The 21,119-nt window shown below is 33.8% G+C and overlaps 1 protein-coding gene across 3 annotated transcripts in view; it reads left to right on the forward strand.

Moving 5' to 3' along the window:
* Nucleotides 1-21,119, forward strand: part of RPS6KA6 (ribosomal protein S6 kinase A6) — a 200,487-nt gene that overhangs the window by 171,425 nt on the left and 7,943 nt on the right. For 2 of the 3 annotated variants that reach the window (XM_032387854.1, XM_032387856.1), the window contains 3 exons: nucleotides 4,606-4,682; nucleotides 6,282-6,399; nucleotides 20,917-20,979. In XM_032387854.1, the coding sequence (XP_032243745.1) occupies nucleotides 4,606-4,682; nucleotides 6,282-6,399; nucleotides 20,917-20,979 (258 nt within the window). The remainder of the gene's footprint in view (nucleotides 1-4,605; nucleotides 4,683-6,281; nucleotides 6,400-20,916; nucleotides 20,980-21,119) is intronic. The other variant, XM_032387855.1, reaches the window with a different exon arrangement.

Genomic DNA, 21,119 nt, shown 5'->3' on the forward strand with positions numbered 1-21,119 from the left:
GCCATCTGGCCTTGGACTCTTGTTTGTCGGGAAATTTTTGATTACTTCTTCAATTTCTTTCCTGGTTGTTGGTCTGTTCGGGTTTTCTATTTCTTCCTGTTTCAGTTTTGGTAGTTTATGTCTCTAGTAGTTTATCTGTTTCTAGGAATGCATACATTTCTTCCAGATTGTCTAATTTGTCGGCATATAGTTGCTCATAATATGTTGTTATAATTGCTTGTATTTCTTTGGTGTTGTTTGTGATCTTCCTCTTTCATTCATGATTTTATTTACTTGGATCCTTTCTCTTTTTTTCTTGATAAGTCTAGCCAGGGCTTTATCAATCTTATTAATTGTTTCAAACAACCAGCTCCTAGTTTTGTTGATCTGTTCTACTCTTCTTTTGGTTTCTATTTCATTGATTTCTGCTCCTCATTATTTCTCTTCTTCTGCTGGATTTAGTCTTTATTTGCTGTTCTTTCTCCTTCCCCTTTAGGTGTAAGGTTAGGTTGTGTATTTGAGACCTTTCTTGTTTCTTGAGAAAGGCTTGTATTGCTATATACTTTCCACTTAGGACTGCCTTTGCTGCATCCCAAAGATTTTGAGCAGTTGTGTTTTCATTTTCATTTGTTTCCATGAATTTTTTTAATTCTTCTTTAATTTCCTGGTTGACCCATTCATTCTTTAGTAGGATGCTCTTTAGCCTCCATGTATTTGAGTTCTTTCCGACTTTCCTCTTGTGATTGAGTTCCAGGTTCAAAGCATTGTCTGAAAATATGCAGGGAATAATCCCAAACTTTTGGTACCCATGGAAACCTTATTTGTGACCCACTATGTGATCTCGTCTGGAGAATGTTCCATGTGCACTCGAGAAGAATGTGTATTCTTTTACTTTAGGATGGAATGCTCTGTATATATCTGTTAAGTCCATCTGGTCCTCTGTGTCATTCAAAGCCCTTGTTTTCTTGTTGATCTTCTGCTTAGATTATCTGTCCATTACTGTGAGTGGGGTGTTAAAGTCCCCTCTATTGTTGTATTATTATCAATGATTTTCTTTAATTTTCTTATTAATTGGTTTATATATTTGGCTTCTCCCAATTTAGGGGCATAAATATTTACAATGGTTCAGTCTTCTTGTTTAATAGACCCTTTGTTATGATATAGTGTCCTTCTTCATGTCTTGTTACAGTCTTTTGTTTAAAATCTAGTTTGTCTGATAGAAGGATGGCCACTCCAGCTTTCTTTTGATGTCCATTAGCATGATAAATAGTTCTCCACCCTCTCACTTTCAATCTGGAGGTGTCTTTCAGTGTAAAATGAGTCTTTTTGAAGCAGAATATTGATGGGTCTCATTTTTTCATCCATTTTGATATCCTATGTCTTCTGATTGGAGCATTTAGTCCATTTACATTCAGAGTAATTATTGAAAGATATGAATTTATTGCCACTGTATTACCTGTAAAGCCCCTGTTTCTATAGACTGTCTCTGTTCCTTTCTGGTCTATGTTATTCTTGGGCTCTCTTCACTTACAGGATCCCCCTTAATATTTCTTGCATGGCTGGTTTAGTGATCACATATTATTTTAGTTTCTCTCTATCCTGGAAGCTCTACATCTCTCCTTCCATTCTGAATGACAACCTTGCTGGATAAAGTATTCTTGGCTGCATGTTCTTCTCATTTAGTACACTGAATATGTCATGCCAGCCTTTTCTGGACTGCCAGGTCTCTGTGGATATGTCTGCTGCCTGTCTAATATTTCTTAGGTTATGGACCTCTTGTCCCGAGCTGCTTTCAGGATTTTCTCTTTGTCTCTGAGATATGCATGTTTCACTATTGTATGTTGGGGTGACTTTGAGGGGGGTTTTCTGTGCCTCCTGGATTTGGATGCCTATTTCCTTCCCCAGATTAAGGAATTTCTCTGCTATAGTTTGCTCCAATATACCTCTTGCCCGTCTCTATTTCCCCTTCTTCTGGGATCCCAATTATTCTAATATTGTTTCACTTTCTGGTGTCAGTTATGTCTCAAATTCTCCCCTCATGATCCAATAGTTATCTTTTTTTTCTCATCTTCTTTATTCTGCATCATTTTGTCTTCTATATCACTAATTCTCTCTTCTGCCTCATTTATCGTAGCAGTTAGAGCCTCCATTTTTTATGGCATCTCATTAATAGCCTGTTTTATTTTGACTTGATTAGATTTTAGTTCTTTTATTTCTCCAGAAAATGATTCTCTAGTGTCTTCTATGCTTTTTTCAAGCTCAGCTTGTATCTTTATAATCAGTATTCCGAACTCTAGTTCTGACATCTTACTTATGTCTGTACTGATTAGGTCCCTGGCGGTCAGTACTGCCTGCCTTTTGTTCTCTTTTTTGAGGTGAGTTTTTCCTTCTTGTGATTCTATCCAGAGAAGAATAGATGGACAAGAGAACAAAGTGCTAAAATGGCAATAACAACCCCAGAGAAATATATACTAAACAAATCAGAAGAGACCTGAAACTGAAAAAAAATTTTTTTTAAAGAGGATATAATCAGACAGATGAACAGACTAGAACAATACACTGGATCCTGTGTATTTTGGTCCTTTTGCTGGAAAAGTAGATCCCAAAATGTACAGAAAGAAAAACTTATATATGTACAAAAATAAATTAAATACAATGAAAGGATGGAATGTAACTGTAAAATGAAAATTTAAATACAAAAAAGAGAGAAAAAATAAGGAATATAAACAGGCAGGTGAACAGAACAGAGCAATACACTATATCCTGAGTGTATTTTGGTCAGTTTGTTAGAAGAAACTACATCTCAAAATTGTAAAGAAAGAAACACTTTTTTTTTAAATATTTTTTTACTCTTCTTTTGTTTTCTATTTCATTGATTTCTGCTCCTCCTTATTATTTCTCTTCTTCTGCCGGATTTAGTCTTTATTTGCTGTTCTTTCTCCTTCCCCTTTAGGTGTAAGGTTAGGTCATACCACCCTGAACGTGCCTGATCTCATCTAGAGAGATATTCTTTTTTTTTTTTTTTTTAAGATTTTATTTATTTATTTGAGAGAGAGAGAATGAGAGAGAGCACATGCGAGGGGGGAGGGTCAGAGGGAGAAGCAGACTCCCCGCCGTGCAGGGAGCCCGATGCGGGACTCGATCCAGGGACTCCAGGATCACGACCCGAGCCGAAGGCAGTCTCTTAACCAACTGAGCCACCCAGGCACCCTCTAGAGAGATATTCTTATGGCCAGTATCAAAGAGGTTACTGCCTCAGTTGTCTTTTAGGATCTTTATGGTTTCCTGTCTTAATTTAGGTCTTTAATCCATTTTTTGGTCTGTAATCCATTTTGTGTATTTTTTTGTATGGTGTTAGAAAGTGGTCCAGTTTCATTCTCTTGCATGTTGCTGTCCTGTTGTCCCAACACCATTTGTTAAAGACTCTTTTTTTCATTGGATATTCTTTCCTGCTTTGTCAACGATTAATTGACCATAGATTTGTGGGTTCATTTCTGAGTTTTCTATTCTGTTCTATTGAACTATGTGTCTATTTTTGTGCCACTACCATGTTGTCTTGATCATTCCAGTTTTGTAATATAAGTTGAAGTCTGGAATTGTGTTGCCTCCAGCTTTGCTTTTCTTTTTCAAGATTGCTTTGGCTGTTTGGGGTCTTTTGTGGTTCCATACAAATTTTAGGATTGTTTGTTCTAACTCTGAAAAATGCTGGTGGTGTTTTGATTGCATTAAGTGATTGCATTAAGTGTGTAGATTGCTTTGGGTACTATAGAGATTTTTGTAGTATTTGTTCTTGTAATCCATGTCATCTCTTTATTTTTCAACAAACTTTATTAATTTCATAGAGAAAACTCACATGAATATATAATAAACATATTATTTGATATAATCACTAGCTCTAAGACACAGAACAACTAGCTGAACTATTGCATGAAAAATTAATGAAACCATTTGGAATGTATCAAATGTGTTTTCGTGATCCAGAAATATACTGCTCTTCCCAAAACATATAAGGCTTTGATGTAAAATATAAATGCATCTTGCTTTCATGAGAGCATATATTATCTTACCATCTTTTGCATGGTAAGGAGGCAATTATCATAGATACTAAAAGCACAATCTCTAGAGTAAGAATACCAACTGTACTACTTACTAGTTTTGTGATGTTGGGCAAATTATAATATATTTGCCTTAGTGTCCTCATCTTCAAAATAGAAAGAGTAATATCTACCTCATAGAGTCAGTGTCAGGATGAAAAGACAGTATTGTGTATAGTACATATTAGGCTCTCTATACAATATTAATCTTAAATTTTGTTGTCTGTGTCTGGTTTTTCTAAGAGGAGGAGTGAAAACTCATTAGGGTCAGGGATCATATCTTCAAAGTTTTTTGTTTTTTTTTAATGACCCATGTTACTCAATCACCTTATTAATAGCCATTTACTTAATGCTTGCTAATTGCAAAAGACTTTGCCTTTGACATTACATGAATCTATTATTGAAAAGATTTAAATGATCTAAGCTTTTACATTGTGAACATTTGTGAGATTATTGGAAATACAACTGCCTTTTGGATAATAAAACCGAATTTATACTGAGTAATACCAGATAATGTGTATTTCTTTCTCAGGTTCTTATGCAGCAGGGCTATGATGCTGCTTGTGATATTTGGAGCCTGGGTGTCCTTTTTTACACGATGCTGGCTGGGTAAGAAATAATAATACACATCATAATTTGAATTTCATCTATATATCTCTATCTGTAAAGAAATGGATAGATGAAAATAGCCTTAAGTAAAATGCTATGAACATTTTAAAATATCATCTATTGTTTATTTATAAAATGTGAAAACATGAAGTAAGGTATTTGATGAGGCATTATTCAGATATATACATTAAAAGAATTTTCAACTAGAACTAAAACTTTTAAAAATAAAGCACATATTTTTATTTTGGTATTTTACTTTCAGTCCATTAAGGTTTGAAAATGTTTACTTGAACATAAAATAATTTCTTCTTTCAATGGGTGTTTGCCCATTGAGCTTGTTGATACTGATTTAAATTTTTAAAATATTTGAATTCTGGCTTTCCTGGTGATAGAGATTAAGTAAGACTGAGCTTTATAAAAAATATAAATAGCAACAGAATACTAAACTACAGAAACATACACAGCAGCCTTCTCTGAAAAAGATAAATACTAAAAGAAAAAGGAATAATTGGATTATTTTACTATTGGTAATTTACAAATAATATAAGTGCTGTTTTAGTCTTAATAATAATGTTATTTAAGAATAAATATGGCTGTAGAAAAAGGCATAGAATGGAATTTGAAGAATTATAATGTAATTATATAATATACTTAGGTGTGACTTTTTAAAGAAGGCGTTTCATATAATTTAAATATTCTTGACATAACAGGAGTGTTGTAAATATGTTATGAATATTGTGACTGAATTATTTATTGACTTGGTGGTAATTACATATATCAGTGTATTCCAAATATTTATAGATATGCTATATACATATACAAAATATTTAGTTATAGACCACAGGAAGTACTAAAGCGAAGAGTAATTATCTCTACTTAATTGTTACATAAGAGAATTAAGCATTAGCATATTAAGATATCTTCCTCATACTTCTTAACCATAAGCCTTTCTATTCCCAAATTTGAATACGATTTTCAGTTCCACCTGTTAGAATGTTACAAAACTGATCACTTTTGTTATTCCATAATTAATTTTTAAACTACTTTAACATTGTACAATCTATTTGTCTTCAACTATAGAGGTTTTTTGTTATATTGATATAAATATTTAAATCATTGTTTATAGACATTAATTAAAATATTGTTAACCTGTTCCCGTGGATAATACTGATAAAATGCTAATGAATAAATTTGAACTAATCGATAAATACATTCTAAATATATAAAATTGACGATTTCTTCATAGTAGGTATATTTGGTTTGCTAACTTATGCCTGGGAGAATACAAAATTTGCATGTTTTATTCTGGTCCAATTTTAAGCCTATAGCTTTACATGAAATGCCACCTTTATTTTATTTTACATTGATTAACTGATCAAAGGAAAAAAATATCGATGTAGGCAAGACTCTCTATTAATTAATTCATTAGAATTAAGTTCATTGAAATATAAAATTTGATATGAAGAATGAAGGAAAATATTAGATGATACTCAATTTGCTGTAGTAAATATTTGCATGTTGTCTTATCCTCTTCACTTTTAATTAGATTTAATTTGTATGTTAGGCCCTAATGTCTATTAAAATCTATTTTATTAATAGCTACACTCCATTTGCTAATGGCCCCAATGATACTCCTGAAGAGATACTGCTACGTATAGGCAATGGCAAGTTCTCATTGAGTGGTGGAAACTGGGACAATATTTCAGATGGAGCAAAGGTATAAATTATAAATATCTTTTGTTTTGTTGCATTCACTTTAAATTGCTAAAACCTTTAAGTTGTAGCCTAGTCTGTATTTGCAGAGTATCTGATGGTGTTATATGTCAGTATTTGTTTTTAAGTCAACTCACATTTATATGTGGTTTGAACAAGATGAAGGCTGACTTTTTTTTCTACCATGCTTCTAGGCGATATTTCTCTCATATCAGTTCATATGTGTTCAAGGAATATAAACTATTTTCAGTATTAACCAAAACTAAAAATATAAATCTACTGGGGGAAAACACAAATTTAAAGCCAACTAGAGCTGATTTCTGTATTTAGTGTATTTTTACACATCATTTCTTCTTTAGCACAGACATTGACTAGTGATTATGCAGTTTTAATGCTAACTTATTCTTTGAGAATATACAAACTTTTTATCAGTACCACCTAGATATTTATTATTGAAAACTTAGAGCTGTCCAATAGAAATATAATGTAAGCTACATATGTAATTTAAAAATTTCTAGTGGCCACATTAAAAAACAAAAAAGAAACAGGTGAAATTAATTTTAAGAATATCTTTTATTTAACCTGGTATATCCACAATATATCATTTCAATATCTAAACAGTATAAAAATTAATAAGATATTTTACATTCTTTTTTTTATACTAAGTCTTCAGAACCTGCTATGTAGTTTATACTTAGAGCCCATATAAATTTAGACTACCCACATTTTTCAAAAATTATTTTTCTTTTTCATTAAATTTATTTGTGTATAGTTGCCACACAATGTTACATTAGTTTCAGGTATACAGCATAGTGATTCAACTAGTTTATACACTATACTATGCTCACCACAAGTTGGACTACCCACATTTTAAAAGGCTTAATAGCCACATATGGCTAGTGGCTGCCATAGTAGGCTGTACAGGTTCAGTGTAACCGGCCTGATTTAATTTAGGGGAAAAAAATTGATCAAACCTTGACTATGAACTCTTTTAACATATATAATTTAAAAATTTTGAGTTTTAAAACAAAAATGCAAAGGCTGTCAGCATGTGGCTTATAGGGTCCTGAAGCTTTTAAGCTGCAATTTGAAGTAGAAAACAATTTAAGACAAAAGGAATTGCTTATATTTAATAGCTGCTAATTATAAAACATAACTGTCTCAAGAATACTAGCTTATCTGTAGAGTATATTGTGGAGTAAATCTCATATCCTAATTATTATAGAGTAAATAAATCAGGGATTTGATTGTAACTACCTTTTAAACATTAGAAAAACACATAAGGAATTATGTTTGGATATTGGCTATGAGACAAGTGTACTGTGTGGTATAGTAAAAAAACACCCGATTGGAAGCCAGGAGTACTGACTATTAGTTTGTGAACTACTAACTAGCTGTCTCAGTCTTCTCATCTATAAAATTTGGGGACTAAATTCTCCAAAATTCCATTTCTTTGCAGTTCGGTTTATTTATAATTTGTTGTATTTCTCCATGTAAAGTGATTGAAACTACTAGTATTATTCAATAAATACATGTATGTTCTAGTCAGCCAGTTTGTTTGTCAGAAAATGCATTTTCCCAAGGAGTAAGTCCAATGTTTAAAGCTATACATATGATCCTCTTGCATTTCTTTAAAAAAAAAAAAAAACTAGCAACAGTGAATGTAATGCTGAAATAGAGATTCATATGACAATTATGCTTAGATTTCAGTTTTCCATGTTCCATGTGTTTTATGTTTGAGTCTGTCTAGTGCTTAAGAAATAATAATACAGGACACCTGGGTGGCTCAGTTGGTTAAGCATCTGCCTTTGGCTCAGGTCATGCTTCCAGGGTCCTGGGATTGAGCCTGCTTCTCCCTCTGCTGCTCCCCCTGCTAAAAAATAAAGAAATAATAATACATATTACAGTTTAGTTTTATTCTCACCTCCTCTTTTAGTGTGATATTCTGGAATAATTAACATAGGAAAAGATATTGGGGGATATTGTTGAAATATTTCACAAGGTCTTTCATGTATTCCCTTTTTATGGATCAAGTGACTTTAGTTCTATCTTTGAAAGTTTTCTGAAAATGGTGGCAAATACTGAGCAAAGGAACTTACATGAACCTTCTAAAAAAAAAAACCTATCTCCTGTACATTTTAACAGTTTGATTTTTTTGATTGTTTTAAATTAGTGATAAAGGTAAACTATTCTTCAGTTGCCCATAACTCCTTAAACTAGCACCCCTTAGTTGTGAGAATTGTGGCATTTGCTATCATCTCTTTTCTTTTTTTTTTTATTTAAATTTAATTAGCCAACATATAGTGCATCACTAGTTTTTGGCGTACTGTTCAATGATCCATTAGTTGCATATAACACCCAGTGCTCATCACATCATGTGCCCTCCTTAATGTCCATCACCCAGTGACCCCAACTCTCCACCCACCTACCTTTCCACAACACTCAGTTTTGTTTTGTTTTGTTTTGTTTTCCTGGAGTCAAGAGTCTCTCATGGTTTGGCTTACAATCATCTCTTGACAGTTGCTTTACTTAATTGCAGTTCATTACAATTTTTAAATGTTCTTCTTGCTATTGGTGAATGCCAACACCAGAAGCATATAGAAGATGATTCTGTTTGCCTCCTGTCCATGCAGAGTTCATAAACTTTGTTCATTCAGTTAAAGTGTGGTAGGTGTGAGAGGTGATAGTTTTATGTGTTTTATTGCTACAACAGTTTCAGCTAACTCCTCACCTCCAAACTGCAGGCTTCAAGAACATTGGCATTTTACTGCTTACCTTTTGTAAAACAGGGAAGACAAAAAGTATCTTGTAAACTAAGCAAAAGTAGAAGAGGCAAGAGTAATGAAAATCTCATAGTGTCACTCCATGTAAACACAATAATACCTGATTAATTAGACTGTTCTATCTAAATTTTATAATATTTTAAGTAAACAAAGTGTTACTTTTTTCAAGTACATAGACCTTTAACCAACAAAGAGTTGACCAGTAGAAGTTCTTATGGGACAATTATTTATGACCTCTTCCCTCGTCTCCTGTAAAAAAAGCAACTTCTACATGTCCTCTACTGTGTTCCCATTACTATGTTGTATGTACTTTATTAGAGCACTTAACACATTCTCCTTTGTCATGTATTTGTGTGCATTTTTATTCTTCCTCCTCAGTGTTTAAATGTCATACTCATTTTTACATTTTCTAACACACTTAGCATAATACTTAATTGAATACTTTTTCATAAACTAATCTTTTCTTCAGATATACCTTCCATTGTTAATTTGCACACTAAGATTTTTCTGTCTGTATATAAAGATAGATACTGTCCTATTGTGAATGACTAAATTTGCAATAAGTGGCCAGGTTTTACATAAATATTTATTTTTCATTTTGGCTTGAACATTCTTTTAATAGAAGAGTCTTTGTTTACGTATTTCGAAGTCATAGATTTCTGGAGCTGGAAGGGACCTGGTCCATCATTGTGTAGTTAGATAAACCAAGGTGTGTATAATTTATCTTGTCCATGGTCATACACCAATGAATGGCAGAGCTGGAGTTGATTTTCAGTCCAGTATTCTTTTCATTCTACTATAAGATAGAGAAGACTTTCCGGAGAAAAAAGGCTTTATTAGTTTGCCTTACGTGAGTAGAATGAAAGAGAGAGGTCTATAAACCTTTAATCATAACAGCAAAGGTGTTCTTGTTCACCCAGTTCTTTTATATAATATGAAAATCAAGTATACTGAAACTTAACATTTACATAATCTATATTACAGAACATTTTAATACTTAAAATATTATAATGAAATCCTTTTAGAACTTCTAGTACGATAGCTTTTATTTTATTTTGTTTTATTTTTTTTGCCAAGCATGAGTCTTTATTTTTTTATTATGTTATGTTAATCACCATACATTACATCATTAGTTTTTGATGTAGTGTTCCATGATTCATTATTTGTGCATAAAACCCAGTGCTCCATGCAGAACGTGCCCTCTTTAATACCCATCACCATGCTAACCCATCCCCCCACCCCCCTCCCCTCTAGAACCCTCAGTTTGTTTCTCAGAGTCCATAGTCTCTCATGGTTTGTCTCCCCCTCTGCCTTCCCCCCCTTCAATTTTCCCTTCCTACTATCTTCTTTTTTTTTAACATATAATGTATTATTTGTTTCAGAGGTACAGGTCTGTGATTCAACAGTCTTACACAATTCACAGCGCTCACCATAGCACATACCCTCCCCAATGTCTATCACCCAGCTACCCCATGCCTCCCACCCCCCACCACTCCAGCAACCCTCAGTTTGTTTCCTGAGATTAAGAATTCCTCATATCAGTGAGATCATATGATACATCTTTCTCTGATTGACTTATTTCGCTCAGCATAATACCCTCCAGTTCCATCCACGTCATTGCAAATGGCAAGATTTCATTCCTTTGGATGGCTGCATAATATTCCATTGTGTATATATATATATATATATATATATATATATATATACCACATCTTCTTTATCCATTCATCTGTCGATGGACATCTTGGCTCTTTCCATAGTTTGGCTATTGTGGACATTGCTGCTATAAACAGCGGGGTGCACGTACCCCTTCGGATCACTACATTTGAATCTTTGGGGTAAATAACCAGTAGTGCAATTGCTGGGTCGTATGGTAGCTCTATTTTCAACTTTTTGAGGAAGCTCCATACTGTTTTCCAGAGTGGCTGCACCAGCTTGCATTCCCACCAACAGTGTAGGAGGGTTCCCCTTTCTCTGCATCCTTGCCCAACATCTGTCATTTCCTGACTTGTTAATTTTAGCCATTCTGACTGGTGTGAGGTGGTATCTCATTGAGGTTTTGATTTGGATATCCCTGATGCTGAGCGATGTTGAGCACTTTTTCATGTGTCTGTTGGCCATTTGGATGTCTTCTCTGGAAAAAAAAAAAAAAAAAAAAAATGTCTGTTCATGTCTTCTGCCCATTTCTTGATTGGATTATTTGTTCTTTGGGTATTGAGTTTGATAAGTTTTTATAGATTTTGGATACTAGCCCTTTATCTGATATGCCATTTGCAAATATCTTCTCCCATTCTGTCGATTGTCTTTTGGTTTTGTTGACTGTTTCTTTTGCTGTGCAAAAGCTTTTTATCTTGATGAAGTCCCAGTAGTTCATTTTTGCCCTTGCTTCCTTTGCCTTTGGTGATGTTTCTAGGAAGAAGTTGCTGCAGCTGAGGTCGAAGAGGTTACTGCCTGTGTTCTCCTCAAGGATTTTGATGGACTCCTGTCTCACATTTAGGTCTTTCATCCATTTTGAATCTATTTTTGTGTGTGGTGTAAGGAAATTGTCCAGTTTCATTCTTCTGCATGTGGCTTTCCAATTTTCCCAGCACCATTTGTTGAAGAGACTGTGTTTTTTCCACTGGACATTCTTTCCTGCTTTGTCGAAGATTAGTTGGCCATAGAGTTGAGGGTCCATTTCTGGGCTCTCTATTCTGTTCCATTGATCTATGTGTCTGTTTCTGTGCCAGTACCATACTGTCTTGATGATGACAGCTTTGTAATAGAGCTTGAAGTCCGAAATTGTGATGCCACCAGCTTTCCTTTTCTTTTTCAACATTCCTCTGGCTATTCGGGGTCTTTTCTGGTTCCATACAAATTTTAGGATTGTTTGTTCCATTTCTGTGAAAAAAGTGGATGGTATTTTGATAGGGATTGCATTAAATGTGTAGATTGCTCTAGGTAGCATTGACATCTTCACAATATTTATTATTCCAATCCATGAGCATGGAAAGTTTTTCCATTTCTTTGTGTCTTCCTCAATTTCTTTCATGAGTATTTTATAGTTTTCTGAGTACAGATTCTGTACCTCTTTGGTTAGATTTATTCCTAGGTATCTTATGGTTTGGGGTGCAATTGTAAATGGGATCGACTCCTTAATTTCTCTTTCTTCTGTCTTGTTGTTGGTGTATAGGAATGCCACTGATTTCTGTGCATTGATTTTATATCCTGTCACTTGACTGAATTCCTGTATGAGTTCTAGCAGTTTTGGGGTGAAGTCTTTTGGGTTCTCCACAAAAAATATCATATCATCTGCTAAGAGTGAGAGTTGACTTCTTCTTTGCTGATTTGGATGCCTTTAATTTCTTTTTGTTGTCTGATTGCTGTGGCTAGGACTTCTAACACTATGTTGAATAGCAGTGGTTATAGTGGACATCCCTGCCATGTTCCTGACCTTGGGGGAAAACTCTCAACAGTGCTATACCTCATTACTCAGTGCTCATCATGATAAGTGTACTTTTAATCCCCTTCACCTATTTCACCCATCCCCCAACCCATTTCCACTCTGATATACTTTGTTTTAAACGAGTACCCTCAGTTATTTTTTTTCAACAAGAACATTTTTTACTTGACACATAGTTAACAATACATGGTTCTAAAAGATACATATAAAACATTCCATCTAAGAAAAGTAGAATATTCATTTTCTTCAAGTACAGAAAAATACCCTGGTTAAATCACATAAAAGGAGACATAACAAATATTACAAATTTAAGATGACTGAAATCATACCAAGTATATTCCAACCACAATGGTACAAGACTAAAAATCAACAGTAAAACCAAGCTAGAAAATCTACAATGTAATTATTAAATATTTAATATGTAAATATTAAACAACACACTATTGTACAAGCAGTGGACCAATTAAGAAATAAAACATCAAATATAATATTTCTGCAAACAAAAGAAAAAGAAACAATATTCCAAAACCTGTGGGATGCAGTAAAAGAAGATATTAGAGTAAAATTTCTTCTATATATGTTTGTATTAAGTAAAGTTCAACTCTGCCCAAGGACCAAACACTGCCCACTGCACACAAGGAGAGACTCTTCAGATGACTGGCCTGAAGGATAAAGCACCCAGAACACAGCAGCCGAGTGCCTGCAATGCATAAAAGAGACATTCCCTGAAGCACCATACCCTGGACACTATATGACCTCTTCTGTATAAAGCTACTCTCAGGAGCAGGACACAAAACAGGCTCTTCTAACACAGAGAAGACAGAGACTTAGACAAAATGCCGAGACAGAGGAATTCATCTAAAATGAAACAAGATAAGGTCACAGCCAGATATCTAAGTGAAACAGATATAAGCAATATGCCTAATGGAGAATTTAAAGCAACAATCATAGGGATACTTGCTGGGTTTGAGAAAAGAATGTAAGACTTCAGGGAGACACTTACCACAGAGATAAAAGAGATAAAAAAATAGAAATGGAAAATGCAATAGATATTTGAAACAGACCGGATGCAATGAACACAAGGAAGGAAGAGGCAGAGGAACAAAAAGTGATACAGAAGATAAAGTAATAGAAAATAATGAAGCTGAACAAAAGAGAGAACAAAGAATTGTGGAACATGAGAATAGACTTAGGGAACACAGTGACTCCATCAAACATAATAACACTCATAGGAGTCCCAGAAGAAGAAGAGAGAGAAAAGGGGACAGAAAATTTATTTCATTAATAATAGTCAAAAACTTCCCTAATCTGGGGAAAGAAATAGATATCTAAATCTAGGAGACACAGAGAAATCCTATTAAAATCAACAAAAGCAGGCCAACACCAAGACATATCATGGTTAAATTTGCAAAATATAGCAACAAAGAAAAAATCCTACAGGCAGAAGACAGAAGTCCCTAACTTACAAAGGAAGACACTGCAGGTTAGGTGCAGCTCTCTCAACATAAAGTTGGCAAGCAAGATATATTCAACAGGCTAAATGGTAGAAATCTGAAGGCAAGAATACTCTATTCAGCAAGACTATCATTCAGAATAGAAGGAGAGATAAAGTTTCTCAGACAAACAAAAATGAAAGGAGTTCATGACTACTAAGCCAGCCCTGCAAGAGATATTAAAGGGGACTCTGAGTGGAAGGGAAAGACCAAAAGTGAAAAAGACTAGACAGGAACAGAGAAAATCTCCAGAAACAATGACAAAACAAGTGATAGAATGGCACTACATACATATCTATCAATAATTACTCTGAGTGTAAGTGGATTAAATGCTCCAACCAAAAGACATGGGGTATAAGAATGGATTAAAAAAAAAAAAAAAAAAAAAGACCAATCGACATGTTGCCTACAAGACTCATTTTAGATTGAAAGACACCTGCAGATTGAAAGTGGGGGGACAGAGAAACATTTATCATTGCAAATGGACATCAAAAGAAAGCTGGAGTAGCAATACTTATATCAGACCAACCAGAATTTAAACCAAAGACCCTAACAAGAGATGAAGAAAGGCACTATATCAATATAAAAGTGACTGTCTAATAAGAAGATCTAACAATTGTAAATATTTTTGCCCCCAACTTGGGAACATTCAAATATATAAAACACTTGGTAACAAAAATAAAGGAACATATTGATAATAATACAATAACAGTAGGGGACTTTAACACTCCACTTAAAGTAATGGATATATCATCTAAGCAGAAAATCAACATTGAAACAATGGCTTTGAATGACACACTGGACCTAATGGACTTAATAGGTATATTGAAAACATTTCATCTTAAAGCAGCAGAGTACACATTCTCTTCAACTCTGCATGGGACATTTTCCAGAATATATTACATATTGGGTCACAAGTCAGGCCTCAAAAAAATACAAAAAGATTTAGATCATACCATGCATATTTTCAGACTACAGTGATAAGAAACTTGGAGTCAACCACAAGAAAAAAATATGGAAAGACCACAAACACATGGAGGTTAAATAACATGCTACTAATCAATGAATGGGTGAACCAGGAAATCAAGGAAGAAATAAAAAATAAATAAATAGAAACAAATGAAAATGAAAACACAACAGTTGAAAGCCTGTGGGATGTAACAACAGTGGTCATAAGCAGGAAGTATAGAGCAATACAGGCCTATATCAAAAAGTAAGAAAAATCCAAAATAAACATCCTAACCTTACACCTAAAGGAGTTAGAAAAAGAACAACAAAAACATCTTAAGCCAGAAGAAGATGGGAAATAATAAAAATTAGAGCAGAAATAAATCACATAGGAACTAAAAAAAAAAAAAAAAAAAAAAAAAAAAAAAATAAATTAAACCAGAAGAAGATGGGAAAAAAAAAAAAATAAAAAAAAAAAAAAACACAAAAGAAATAAAAAAAAAAAAAAAAAAAAAAGTAGAACAGATTAATGAAACCAGGAGCTGGTTGTTTGAAAAAATTAATGAAATTGAAAAACAACCCTAGCCAGACTTATCAAAAAGAAGAGAAAGGACCCAAATGAATAAAATCACAAATAAGGGAGGAGTAATAACAACCAACACCACAGAAATACAAACAATTTAAGAGAATAGTATGAAAAATTGTATGCCAAAAAATTGGATAACCTGGAAGAAATGGATAAATTCCTGGAAACATATAAACTACCAAAATTGAAACAGGAAGAAATAGAAACCTTAAAGAGACTGATAACCAGCAAAGAAATTCAGTCAGTAATCAAAAATCTCCCAACAAAAGTTCAGGACAAGGGGAATTCACACGTGAATTCTACTAAAAATTTAAAGAAGAGATAATACCTTTTCTTCTCAAACTATTCAAAAAATTAGAAATGGACTGAAAACTTACAAATGCATTCTACAAGGCCAGAATTACCCTCATACCAAAACCAAATAACCACTCCACCAAAAAAGAGAACCATAGGCCAATATTCCTGATGAAAATGTATGCAAAAATTCTAAACAAAATACTAACAAATCAAATCCAATAGTACTCCTCATGATCAAATGGGATTTTTTTCCTGGGTTGCAAGGATGGTTCAATATTCACAAATCAATCAACATGAGATACCACATTAATAAAAGAAAGGATAAGAGCCATATGATCCTTTCAGCAGATGCAGAAAAAACATTTGACAAAGTAGAACATCCATTCATGATTAAAACCCTCAACAAAGAAGGGTTAGCGGGAACATACCTCAACATCATAAAGGCCATATGTAAAAAAAGCCCCACAGATAATATCATCCTCAATGGGGAAAGACTGAGTGCTTTTCCTCTGTGGTTATGAACAAGACAGGGATGCCACTCTCACCACTTTTATTTAATATACTGCTGGAACTCCTAGCCACAGCAAGCAGACAACACAAAGAAAGAAAAGGCATCCAAATTAGCTAGGAAAAAATCAGATTTTCACTACCTGCAGATGACATGGTACTCTATATAGAAAACCCAAAAGACTCCACCAAAAAATTGCTAGAACTGACAAATTCAGTATAGTCACAGGGTACAAAAATCAATAGACAGAAAGCTGCTGCATTTCTATATATGAGTAATGAAGCAACAGAAGTAGAAATCAAGGAATTGATTCCATTTACAACTGCACCAAAAGCTGTAAGATACCTGGGAATAAACCTAACCAAAGAAGTGAAAGACCTGTACTCTGAAAACTATGAAACACTGATGAAAGAAATTGAAGATGACACAAAGAAATGGAAAACATTCCTTGCTTGTGGATTAAAAGAACAAATATTATTAAAATGTCCATACTACTCAAAGCAATCTACACATTGAACATATTCCCTATCAAAATACCAACAGCATTTTTCACAGAGCTAGAACAAACAATCCTAAAATTTGTGTGGAACCACAAAAGACCCTGAATAGCCAAAGCAACCTTGATAAAGAAAAAAAAAGCAAGACTCTAGGCATCACAATTCCAGACTTAATATTATATTACATTCTCAATAGTGTAAGAGAATTACCCTTTCTCCACATCCTCACTAATATCTGTTGTTTCTTGTGTTGTGATTTTAGCCATTCTGACTGGTATGAGGTGATATCTCATTGTAGTTTTTATTTGTATTTCCCTGATAGTCAGTGATGTTGAGCATCTTTTCATGTGTGTTGTCATCTGGATGTCTTCTTTGGAAAAAAAATGTCTATTGGTATCTTTTTCCCATTGTTTTAATTGGATTGTTTCTTGGCTGTTGAGTTTTATAAGTGCTTTTTATATTTTGGATACTACCCTTTACCAGACATGTCATTTGCAAATATCTTCTTCCACCCCATGGGATGCCTTTTAGTTTTGTTGATCATTTACTTCACTGTGCAGAAGCTTTTTATTTTGATGAAGTCCCAATAATTTATTTTTGTTTTTGTTTCCCTTGCCTCAGGAGACATATCTAGTAAGAAGTTGCAATGGCTGATGTCAAAGAGGTTACTGCCTGTGCTCCCCTCTAAGATTTTGATGGTTTCCTGCCTCACATTTAGGTCTTTCATCCATTTTGAATTTATTTTTGTGTATGGTATAAGAAAGTGTTCCAGTTTCCTTCTTTTGCATGTTGCTGTCCATTTTCCCAACACCATTTGTTGAAGAGAACGTCTTTTTTTCCATATAGTTGTGGGTTCATTTCTAGGTTTTCTACTCTGTTCCATTGATCTATGTGTCTGTTTTTGTGCTAGTACCATACTGTCTTGATCACTGCAGCTTTGTTATAGAGCTTCAAGTCTACAATTGTTATGCCTCCAGCTTTGCTTGATTTTTTCAATGTTGTGTTGGCTATTCAGTGTCTTTTGTGGTTCCACACAAATTTTAGGATCGATTGTGTGTTCTAGCTCTGTGAAAAATGCTGGTGGTATTTTGATAGGGATTGTATTGGACGTGTAGATTGCTTTAGGTAGTATGGACATTTTAACAATATTTGTTCTTCCAATCCACAAGCAAGGAATGTTTTCCATTTCTTTGTGTCATCTTCAATTTCTTTCATCAGTGTTTCATAGTTTTCAGAGTACAGGTCTTTCACTTCTTTGGTTAGATTTATTCCTAGGTATCTTATGGCTTTTGGTGCAATTGTAAATGGGATTGATTCCTTGATTTCTACTTCTGTTGCTTCATTACTTGTGTATAGAAATGCAACAGATTTCTGCATATTGAATTTGTATCCTGTGACTTTACTGAGTTCATGTATCAGTTCTAGCAATTTTTTGGTGGAGTCTTTTAGGTTTTCTATATATAGTATCATGTCATCAGCAATTAATGAAAGTTTGACTTCTCTGCAGATTTGGATGCTTTGTATTTCTTTCTTTTTTTTTTTTTTTTTCTTTTTCTGATTCCTGTGGCTAGGACTTCAGTAACATGTTAAATAACAGTGGTGAGAGTGGACATCCCTGTCTTGTCCTGACTGTAGTGTAACAACTTTCAGTTTTTCCCCATTGAGGATGATATTAGCTGTGCATTTTTCATATATGACCTTTATTGGGTTTGGTATGGTCCATCTAACCCTACTTTGTTGAGGGCTTTTATCATGAATGGATGTTGCACTTTGTCAAATGCTTTTTCTGCATCTATTGAAGTGATCATGTGGTTCTTAACCTTTCTTTATTAATGTAGTGTATCATGTTGATTGATTTGAGAATATTGAACTACCCTTACAAACCAGGGATAAATCCCACTTGATCATGTTGTGTGTTCTTTTTAATGTGCTGTTGAATTTGGTTAGCTACTATTTTGTTGAGAATTTTTGCATGTATAGTCATCAATGATAGCAGCCTGTATTTTCTTGTAGTATCTTTATATGGGTTTAATATTGGGTAATGCTGGCCTCATAAAATGAGTTTGGGAATGTTTCCTCCTCTTCAATTTTTAGAAGAGTTTTAGAAGGGTAGGCATTTATTTTCTTTAATGTTTGGTATACTCACCAGTGAAACCATCTGTTTGGGATTTTCTGTGTTGGGAGATTCTTGATTACTGCTTTAGTCTCCTTACATAGTATTGGTCTATTCAGATTTTCTTTTTCTTCATGATTCACTTTTGGTAGGATATGTATATCTAGGAATTTATGTATTTCTTTTAGGTCATCCAGTTTGTTGATATAAATTTTCATAGTAGTCTCATGGTCCTTTTTATTTCTGTGGCATCATTTGTAATGTCTCCTCTTTCATTTTGCATTTAATTTGAGTCTTCTTTTTTTTCTTAGTCTACCTAAAGGTTTGTCAATTTTATTTATCTTTTCAAAAAGCCAGCTCTGAGTTCTCTCTTTGTATTGTTTTTTTGCTCTTTATTTCATTTATTTCTGCTTTGATCTTTATTATGTCCCTCCTCCTGTTCTAGAGCTTTTTCTTTTTTTCTAGTTCCTTGAAGTATAAGGTTGAGTTATTTGAGAGTTTTCTTGTTTCCCTATTTCTTTTTTGAGATCTTTCTTTTTTTCTTAATGTAGGCATTCATTGCTATAAACTTTCCTTCTTAAACCTGTTTTTGCTCCATCCCATAAGTTTTGGCATGTTTTATTTCTGTTTTGGTTTATTTTAACTTACCATTTGTTTTTTTCTTTGACCCGTTGGTTGTTCAGGAGTTCTATTGTCTTGTTATTTGATTTTTTTTTTTCTCACAAGAAATCTTCTATCATTCTGATATTTTTTTCACTATATGTAACATGTCTTTTTTTTTTTTTTTTTTTTAATCTCTATTTGCTTTTAAAGTTTTCTCCGCCTTGGATTTTGAGAAATTTGGTTCGATGTCCTTGATATAATTTTCTTTATTTTTCTTGCACTCGGACTTCATTGAGCTTTTTAGATCTGTAGGTTTATGGTTTCTGTAAAATTTGGAAATTTTGGAAACATTATTCTCTCACATATTTTTTCTTCCTTTCTTTCTTTTTGGGACACCAATTGCATTTGTGTATTATGCTGCTTGAAGTTGTCTCACAGGTCACTGATGCTCTGTTCTTTTTTTTATACTGTGTTCCTTTTTGATAGAATCTATTGCTGTGTCTTTACCAATCTTTTTACCTACCATATCAAATTTTCATTCATTTTAAATTTTTTGTCTCACATTTTAGTTTTTATCTCTAGAAATTTGATTTGTGACTTCTTATATCTTCTGTGTCTCTATTTTTAATATATAGAATGGAGTTATAATAACTGTTTTAATGTCCTTATCTGCTAATTCTAACATATGTATCAATTATGGGCCAATTTTGATTGATTGGTTTCTTCTCATATGTTATTTTTCTTCTCTTTTGTATGCTTGACAATTTTTGATAAGAAGCCAGATATAGTAAATTTTTCCTTAGTGTATGCTGGACACTTTTGTATTCTTACACATATTCTTGAGCTTTATTCTGGGGCACAATTAAGTTATGTGAAACAATTTAATAATTTGGGGTCTCCCTTTTAATATTTCTTAGGCAAGACCAGAGCAGTGTTTAGGGCTACACACTACTCAGGCAAGTTACTTCCAAGTACTCTACCAAATACTCCATGAATTATGAGATTTTCCAGTCTGACTTGTGAGAACAAGCAATATTGTCTACCCCTATGAGTTCTGATTTCCCTCTAACCCTTTCAAATAGTTTTTCCCACAGATATTGTTTTATCAATAATCTGCTGAATAATTGAGGAAGACCCTCTACAGGTCTCTGTAGTATTTTCTCTGCTCCTCTCACCACTCTAGTAGTCAGTCCTGCTAACTCTGTCTGCCTTGGTCTTCCCTGACTCTCAGTTCTGTCTCATCCACTCAAGGAACCTGCCAGGCACTGCCTGGGTTTCCCTTACCTACACAACAGCCTGAAAACACTCAAGGTGGTAAGTTTGGGCAATCATAGGGCTTGCTTGATTTGTTTCCCATCTCTTAGCGATCACTTGCCTTTATTGCCTAATATCTTATCTCTGAAAAACTGTTGTTTCCTGTATTTTATGGTTGGTGTGTGTGTGTGTATGTATGT

Source organism: Phoca vitulina, unplaced genomic scaffold (assembly GCF_004348235.1).
Source record: "Phoca vitulina isolate PV1807 unplaced genomic scaffold, GSC_HSeal_1.0 scaffold51, whole genome shotgun sequence".
Taxonomy (NCBI): Eukaryota; Metazoa; Chordata; class Mammalia; order Carnivora; family Phocidae; genus Phoca; species Phoca vitulina.